Here is a 10,000-nt window from a genome sequence, read left to right as displayed (position 1 = left end):
AACGAACTTTCTGATCATTTCACACATGTTTGGAACATATTTAACCTATAAAACGGTCACTTTCATTGCAGTTTGCCACGGAGGAAGATTCTCACTTCAGGCAAAAGGTAAAAGCACAAAAACAATTTGATGGCCCCCCACTGTGGACTAGAGTATGCATTTCAAGCTACTTATGATCTCATCAATATTAGATATCAAGAAGGCAGCGAGCTGGCATAATCTTTAGCACGCTTGGCAAAATGCTTAGCGGCATTTCGTCCGTTTTTACGTCCTGAGTTCAAATTCTGTCGAGGTCGACTTTGCCTTTCATCCTCCTTTGGTCGATAAAATAAGTACCTGTTGGGTACTGGGGCTGATGCAATCGACTTATCCACTCCCGGAAACTGCTGTTCTTACGCCAAAATTTGAAACCAATATTAGATAACAAGTGGGAAAATGACAAAATGATTGAAACTTTCCTTTTCCCTTATGAGAAATCAGTACATATAATCCGCTGAGAGCTGCAGCCACCAGGCCGGAGCAAAAATCATGGTTTTAACGTGAAACTGTTATGAAACAAAAAATTTCCATTACTTTAAATATTCTTGGGAGATATTTGACATACCAAAGCATAATTTCACAAAGATTTGCTATGGGGAAAAGGTCTCGCTTTAGGCAAAACGTGTAAAGTTCACAAAAGGTGTTCTAATAAACACTATGCATTTACAGCCTCGACAGACGCTAATTCATGGTTGAATTCTAAACATATAAAATAATGGAAAGAGTTTGACCTGATTAAAGACTATGCTTTTACAGACTCGTAAGAAGTTAATTCTTTGTTGAAATGTTACAGATAGAAATGAATATAAAGACATTTGTTCAAATAAAAACGTGTTTTAACGTGATCCTCGGGAGTGACGTGCTGCCAGCGTATGTACTGAAATGCACATAACCAAAAGTAGACTTTGTTACTTATCGCATTTTCTAAATAAATAGTTGTAAGTTGCAGTCATTCTCCGTGGAAAAGCTGGATTAAATATAATGACGAGCTTCTAAAAACAGGCGAAACCAATCGCATTGTTAATCCATTCAAGAGACGGAAAAGCAGCGAGATAGCGTGGAGAGAGAAGTCGAGAAAATAGGTATGACGACAGAAAAGGAGGAGAGAAAAAGAAACCTGAAATGTGACTGTTACATCCATTTTGCTAATAAGCCTAGAAATATCATTCAGCGTATAAATACACGTTGAATAATATTATATATATAATATATATATAATATATATATATATATATATATATAGAGAGAGAGAGAGAGAGAGAGAGAGAGAGAGAGAGAGATTTACGCATATATACTTACATATATACTTATATATATACATACATATAAACATATAAATATATACATATAAATACATATAAGTATATATATGTATATATATATATATACATATATATATTTATATATATATATGTATGTATAGATTGATAGATAGATTTACGCATATATACTTACATATATACTTATATATATACATATAAATACATATATGTATATATATATATGTGTGTATATATATATGTATATATATTGTATAGAGGGCATTATTACACATAAATGCCTCACACTAGGAGGGATCCCTTAATAAGAGATTATCCTTAATTGTTAAACTTATATATGTATATATATATATATATATAATATATATATATATATATATATATATATATATATATATATATACGTGTGTGTGTGCGCGAGCATTATTATAACTGCTTAATCAATATATATGATCTATATATGTGAGAGCTAACACTCTCCATTGTATCTGACAATAGCATTTTTAAGCCGAAATATTGAACAATAAGGTAAAAGTACAAACCTATATTTTTATCTTTTTCCTTTGCCTTCGCACATTTATTTCCAGTCGGCATAGTAGTTGTTTTGTGAAACATTTCTAATCCAGTTTCACAATGCTTTATATAAACTATACTATTTTAACGGTATTCAGTACCTCAAAAGAAAAAAAAAAACAATATTTCAAACTGAATTTCAAATTATTTGGTGTTTTGCGAAGGGAATCTTTGCACATAAATAAGGAACTATTTTGTCGAAGTATTTATTAATTTTTGACTATTTTAAAACATATCTGACGTCTAAACAGTCCACAAAGACTTCTTGATTGTACATATATGTACGTACGTAGGTATGTACGTACATACATACATACATGTATTTATATGTGTCTGTATTCGTGACGTATGTGTGTATATGTAAATGCACATTTGAATTTATGTGTGTATACATTTATTTATATATATGTGCATATATATATATATATATGTATATATGTATGTATGTATTATGTATGTATATGTGTACGTATGCTTTATGTTTATGTGAAGTGGTTAGAGAGTCGAGCTTACGATCGTAAGGTTGTGAGTTCGAATCCCGGACCGGGCTGCATGTTGTGTTCTTGAGCAAGACACTTTATTTCACGTTGCTCCAGTTCACTCAGCTGTAAAATGAGTTGCGGCGTCACAGGTGCCAAGCTGTATCTGCTTTTTCCTTGGATAATACTGGTGGCGTGGAGATGACAGGCCGGTATGCATGGGCGACTGCTGATCTTCCATAAACAACTTTGCCCGGACTTGTGCCTGGGAGGGTAACTTTCTAGATGCAATCCCACGGTCAGTCATGACCGAAGGGTGTCTCAATATGCTTTATGTTTGCAGTCATTTGTATATGTGCGCGCGTATGCGTACTCATTCTTATTCTTCTTTAAGAAGCCTTAAATTACTATTATAATATATGGAAATCATGATCTCAACTATATTATATAGTGTTCTGGGATTCCTCTCCCGAGCGAGAAGACTAGGGATTTGATGGTATTTTCTGTTGAAAACCACATGATTCTGACTTCTGCAACAAAAGGCCCGCTCTCTGTATTTTCAAAAATTTCAGCTTTGGTCCCAGCTGAATTTGATTAGTCCCACTGCGTGGCACCTCGGATAAATGTCTTCTACTATAGCCTCGGGCAGATCAAAACCTTGTGAATGGATTTGGTAGACGGAAAGTGAAAGAAGCCCGTCGTATATATGTATATGTATATATGTGTGTGTGTGTGTGTTTTGTGTCTGTGTTTGTCCCCACAACATCACTTGACAACCGATGCTGGTGTGTTTACGTCCCCGTAACTTAGCGGTTCGGCAAAAGAGACCGATAGAATAAATATTAAGCTTACAACGAATAAGTCCTGGGATCGATATGCTCGACTACAGGCGGTGCTCCAGCATGGCAGCAGTCAATGATTGAAACAAATAACAGAGAGTAAAAGAGAGTGAGGGAAAACTGCTCCGAAAGGCCAGCCTTAGATTTGCTAGTAAGGTGGAACTTGTAAACCTTTGAGAACTGATCAGCATAAGTTGGACTCGTTTTGCGCAAACAATCCAGACATCAGCAAACAGCATTTCATAGATACTTAGATACTTAGCTTTATTTTTTTGCTTGTAATCACGGGCAGTTGAACAATTTGCCTGTATATCAGTACTTAATTTCAATCTCGGATTGAGATGCTCTGGAGCCCTCTTGCATAATGATAGAAAACTTGATATTGAAGGGACCTACCAAATAATAACCTTGTTTCACACCATTTGTGACAGAGCGGATAGAGAAAACTTCATAACTTCTAACACCCTAATATCACCAGGAAATTGTACTTCCAAAACACAGGCGTTCGTGGACAACTATGTTTGATAAGGGTTCTCATTAAACCAAAGTGAGAAGCTATATACAAAAGCCTTCCTCAGATCAGCAAAAATCAAGAACATGGATTGATTTGGCTCTTTACACTTCTACTGAAGCGGTCTTTCTGCAAGGATCGCGTTAGGAATGCAATTATAAGAAGGGACGTTTCGCTTTCTGGAAAAGAAATGTACGTTTAACTGCCATTAAACCATCCAAGTGGACGACACCAGGACTGGCTTCATGAAAATAATCAAGAAATCCGATGTCTTCTTCACGAGAATAATAAATGAATACGATATTCGAGCAATGGTTCACAACTTGCAAGCAAAGATACTCTGCATTCATGTGAAGTGTTCTCCAGAGGAATACCATACGCCATGAAAAATAACTGGCTTCCAAAATATAGGTGTGCGATATTTTAGAAGCCGTTATTTTTCATGGCATATGTTATTTCTCATGAATGCAAAGCATCTGTCTTTGTCTGGAAGTTGTGAATCATCGCTCTGATATTGTATTCTCGTGAAATACTGAGAAGAGAATATGTTCAATAATATCATACTTCGCTGATCCTCCAGGATTTTCCTTTACCCAAATCCAGGAACTTTTCAGCACTCTCTCGTGTATATATATATATATAATATATATATATATATATACACAAACACACACAACACACGCACACAACACAATCATTAGTTTTCCCTTTTATGACTTCAATACTTTGAATGAGTGAAATGGGGCTTCATTGCCTCAACTTACTGATCATAAAAGGATATTGACTCCTCTTTAAGAACTGTACTGAACAAAGTTTCTTTATAACCAACACAAACTTTCGTCTTCTAGTAAGGTACAGAATATCTTGGCCGCATCTTCGCACCGAATACTAGTCTCTTTTCGACGATGTAATCATGAAGAGTAATCTCACTCAATAATGCGCTGATATCAAGATCTATGTAGTGAAATGACTGCGACACTGACCACTGCCTCATTGTTGGAATGTTGAAACAAAGGAAACATATGTTTTATGTATGAGCATCAGTGCTTATGTATGTGCGTTCTCTTTCTCTTTCTAGAATAATTTTGACTGCCCACCTACTTGGTAGCAAGATTTGAAAGAAACATCATTAACCAGCAACCTTTAGATATTAAGTAGGTATTTCAGATTTTATAGTCTCAGATATCGTGAGCCTTTATAGCGTATGAACTAAGGATATGAGTTCTCTCCCCAAGATCCCAAGTTCAGCTGTACTTTGCTCCAGAGAGGTCGGTGTGTATCCTGTTTTTCCAATAATGATAAATATTAAACTGCAAGTGTATGTTGGACATAGACTTGCAGACTCTTTATCATTGGTCCATTGTTTTTCTCATTCTCTCTTTCTCGTTTCTCGTTTCTCTTTTACTTGTTTCAGTCATTTGACTGCGGCCGTGCTGGAGCACCACCTTCAGTCGAGCGAATCGACCCCAGGACTTATTCTTTGTAAGCCTAGTACTTATTCTATCGATCTCTTATGCCGAACCTCTAAGTTACGGGGACATAAACACACCAGCATCGGTTGTCATGCTATGTTAGGGGGACAAACACAGACACACAAATACACACACATACATACATATATATATATATATATATATATATATATACTAAGCAATAAAGGGTTTAGCAACGAATTGCCTTACCACATACCGAATTTAGAAATAGCAGTCAAAGAGTTATAGCTATTTCTTCTACTATATATATATATATATATATGACGGGCTTCTTTCAGTTTCCGTTTACCAAATCCACTCACAAGGCTTTAGTTAGTCCGAGGATATAGTAGAAGACACTTGCTCAAGGTGCCACGCAGTGGGAATAAACCTGTAAGTAAGCTACTTACCACACAGCCACTCCTGCGCCTCTTGTATTTTCTAACCACTTTTGGGTACATAGAGCAACTAATTTCCACAACAGACATATTTTTTCCTTGTTTCCCCACATAACAATATCTGGCCGGTTGTGGTTTAATTTGGCGGCTGTTTTAATTTTCAAGTTCCAACAATATGCTTTTGACCCTTCATTGTCAATATACTCAACTTCGTCTGTAGATGTTTTCTTTTTTGTTATCCTATTCCAGATCGCTCTGGGCACCGCTTCATGCCAGATGATATCTGGAAGACATTTTTTCGCATTTGGAAATAACGTGGTTGACATCGATAGCTTTGGACTGTATGTCAACGCTTTATGCCTTTTATGCTGTAGGTACTTAGTTGGGAACTCATGTTCTGGAATAGCATGGAAGTAGCCTTCGAAGTGGGATGTAATAAACCTGTCTGTGCTCAAGCCAGGCTTTTGGCATGATCAATCCCTTCTATAGTTTGCTTTTGCGTGCCAAGCATCTAGTAGTATCTTTTTTTATTGTACTATCTTTTTAATCTGTTGTTCTGATAAATAGCTTTTACCAATGCTCTTTGAAGAGATATAAGTTTCAGCTCTTATTTCTTATATCTTCTCAAGTTCATTAGCCATCATAATCACGTTGTTGGTTTCGGGCAAGATAGTCACTGGACCTTTGCTTCTGCTGCAGATGTTGCTTGAGTGTCGCACTACGTACTCCATATGATACCAACACAGATTTGAGACAATGGACTCCATCCTTCGTGAGAAGTATAGCCTGTATGTATGTATGTATGAACATATGTGTGTCGCTGCATGTATACATAGATACATAATCTCGATTTTATAAACGATCTCCTTACATCCGTTTCGATCTTTAACCTGAAGTGCGAGGTAATGAGTATTAAGAATTACCATGAAAGAGGTCTATTTCATTTCATTCCTTTTAATGAAGAATATTAGACACACACACACACACCTATATACATACACACACATATGTAAATATATATATGTAAATATGAAAACATATATATATGTAAATATATATATATATATATATATATATATATATATATATATATATATATAGGCGCAGCGGTGGCTGTGTGGTAAGTAGCTTGCTAACCAACCACATGATTCCGGGTTCAGTCCCACTACGTGGCATCTTGGGCAAGTGTCTTCTGCTATAGCCTTGGGCCAACCATAGCCTTGTGAGTGGATTTGGTAGACGGAAACTGAAAGAAGCCTGTCGTATATATGTATATATATATATATATATGTGTGTGTGTGTGTGTGTGTGTGTGTGTGTGTATATGTTTGTGTGTCTGTCTTTGTCCCTCTAGCATTGCTTGACAACCGATGCTGGTGTGTTTACGTCCCCGTCACTTAGCGGTTCGGCAAAAGCGACCGATAGAATAAGTACTGGGCTTACAAAGAATAAGTCCTGGGGTCGATTTGCTCGACTAAAGGCGGTGCTCCAGCATGGCCGCAGTCAAATGACTGAAACAAGTAAAAGAGTAAAAGAGTAAAAGATATATGTATATATATATATACATACATATATTCATCATACATACATACATATACACGTGTATACGCGCACACACATATATATTTGGATAATATAAATATGTATATAGATAGATAGATACATACATATACACACATTTTTGTACATAGAGATCGTGTATATATATATTTTAGAGAGTAAGAAGTAGAAAGAGAATATGTGTGTTCCTTTGTGTTCAAGCAGTAGGACATAGCCCCACTTTTTGATTAAATATTTTAGCGTACAGTGAGCAATGCAACGCTTGGATTTTGATGCTGTGTTTTAAAGTAGTATTTTAAAAGACTCTGTAGGAAAGACAAGTTTTATTGTCATTTGTTCAATTGAATTGCGAAATCAATATTTGTTGTTGCTGTTGTTGTCGTGGTCGTCGTCCTCATTATTATTGTTGTTGTTGTATTACTTTTCTAAATAGTATAAATATCACTTTACCTTGTCCACTCATGCATATATGTCAGTGTAATTATTCCATTATAATAAAACACATTCTCACAAATACACATATAACTGATAATATTAGATACATGTGTTATGTGTATGTAGTGGTGTGCGTGTATGGGTGGATGTATGCTCTTTATTATTAGCAAGTATTTACAATTTCTACATATGCATATATATGTCTATACATATTTATATAATGCATTTATATATGCACACATAATGCATATTTTCTCATATATATATATATGTATATATATATGTATATATATATATGTATATATATATATATATGTATATATATATGTATATATATATATGTATATATATATATATGTATATATATATATACATGTGCATGCGAATGCACGAGGATCTGTGCATATGTGTGATGTGTTCGTTTATGTATACAATATGATTATTGAAGTCACTATCACTCAGTTTTATTTTATGCATAGGTAACATGCGGAGATATTTGTTTTATCGGAGTACACATGGAGCTTGACTACGAATATTATGAAGATGGTTTAGAATTTAATAACTTCACCAGTGCCTATTACAACAGTAACCTTTGGGACAACGCGACCAGTACCGAGCCCATCGGAATTACGTCGGCCATTATGAAAGGGACTATCCTTGGCTCAATATGTCTTGTGACTATTTTTGGTAACGTTTTAGTTTTACTGGCAGTTTTCGTCAACTCACATCTACGAAGTACCACAAATTATTTCATTGTTAATCTAGCAATTGCAGATGTCCTGCTAGGTACATTAGTTTTACCATTTTCTGCCAGCATTGAAATTATTGATTACTGGGCATTTGGACAAACTTTCTGTAATATATGGGCTGCCACTGATGTTCTATGTTGCACAGCTTCGATATTAAGTTTGTGCGTTATCAGCATTGACAGGTACATCGGTGTAACAAAACCACTGCAACATTCCTCAATTATGACTGAAAAAAGAGCAGTTTATATCATAATTGCTGTTTGGTTTTTATCTGTAATAATTTCAGTAGCTCCTCTCATTGGCTGGAAAGATCCGCCAGATCCGAACCCTTTTGTATGCACTGTCACCAAGCAATTAGGCTATGTCATATTCTCTGTTTCTGGATCATTCTACATTCCTTTACTAATCATTATCATCGTTTACTTCCGGATTTATAAAGAAGCAGAGAAACAGTACCGCTTTCTTTCGACGGGAATCAAAACAGCTAAAATAAACGAGAACACAGAAGAAGTCACCTTAAGAATCCATACAGGTCATAGCGCTATCGAAGCTGCATCGGCATCTACATCGGCAACATTTTCAGCCAAAAGTGAAACTTCTGATTCCCTTTATCAAAATAGCAGTGCCAGTGACAATTCTGATGGCTCTGGTAGAAAAGTTATCTCTCGACACACTCTCACGGGCCGGGCAGCTAAATTCCGACGAGAACGAAAAGCTGCAAAAACTTTAGGAATTGTTGTTGGTGTATTCATTTTGTGCTGGTTCCCATTCTTCTTTGTTTTACCATTAGGTAAGTAAATTTCTTTTAAAATATTAAAATATTTCGTTTTGGGATTTGGTTTGCAAGATTCTTAATGCGAGTTCGTGTGTTGAAGCATATTCTGTTGTCTCTGGGGAAAGTCATTTTCTTTTTGTGGCTTATAATTTAACACACTCACCGGTAAGATTTCCACTTATTTCATATTTCTATTTTCCTAAAATTTTCGTTTTTAGTCAATAGTCTTGACTATTGAAATGGTTGCAAGACGCAAGGAAAATTTTAGGAAAGTAAAAAATAAGAAATAAGTGGAAATTCTACTGGCGAGAGTATTAAATTAAAAGGTACAAAAATAAAATTATTCTCCCCAAACACAATAGAATATTAAAATATTCTTTTACAGCATGAATTTTCAGTCAAGTTGTCAGTTTTTGTTTTAATTTTTCATTCCTATAAAATTGTGTTGTTTCGTAATATAGAGAAAGAAATTGAAAAAAAAAACTCACTTTAGAATATGAATATCAAAGTGTATGCGTGTGCTGGTGTGTATGAGTGAATGGGTGTATGCATGCGAGTGTCTGTTTATATATATACATATCTACATACATATGTATATACGTATATATATATATGTAAATATACGAGAAAGAAGCAACAAGAATGGATTGGTTTTTAGTACAATTGTTTCATACAAAGACAGGCTTTATTACAAGTTGCAAAAATTGCAGCAGATAAAAGTGTCCTGTACTCATCAGCTAAAATACATTGAGTTCTCTAGACATCTTAGTGGGTGAGGTTATACTCATGAAATATTGGAGATAGTTCCATTAGAGGCAGATATAGGTTATATATATGTATGTATATATATATATATATATATATATATATATATATAGAGAGAGAGAGAG

General features: G+C 35.1%; 1 protein-coding gene across 1 annotated transcript in view; it reads left to right on the top strand.

Annotated features, from left to right (window-relative positions):
• LOC115232578 (alpha-1A adrenergic receptor-like) overlaps positions 1-10,000 on the top strand; it is a 236,751-nt gene that overhangs the window by 54,706 nt on the left and 172,045 nt on the right. Inside the window, exon 2 of the mRNA XM_029802541.2 lies at positions 8,066-9,125. Coding sequence (XP_029658401.1) covers positions 8,102-9,125 — 1,024 coding nt within the window. The 5' untranslated portion in view covers positions 8,066-8,101. The remainder of the gene's footprint in view (positions 1-8,065; positions 9,126-10,000) is intronic.

Source organism: Octopus sinensis, linkage group LG2, assembly GCF_006345805.1.
Source record: "Octopus sinensis linkage group LG2, ASM634580v1, whole genome shotgun sequence".
NCBI classification, from domain to species: Eukaryota; Metazoa; Mollusca; class Cephalopoda; order Octopoda; family Octopodidae; genus Octopus; species Octopus sinensis.
Note: the sequence above shows the minus strand (reverse complement) of the source record. Positions and strands in the feature narration are given on the sequence as shown.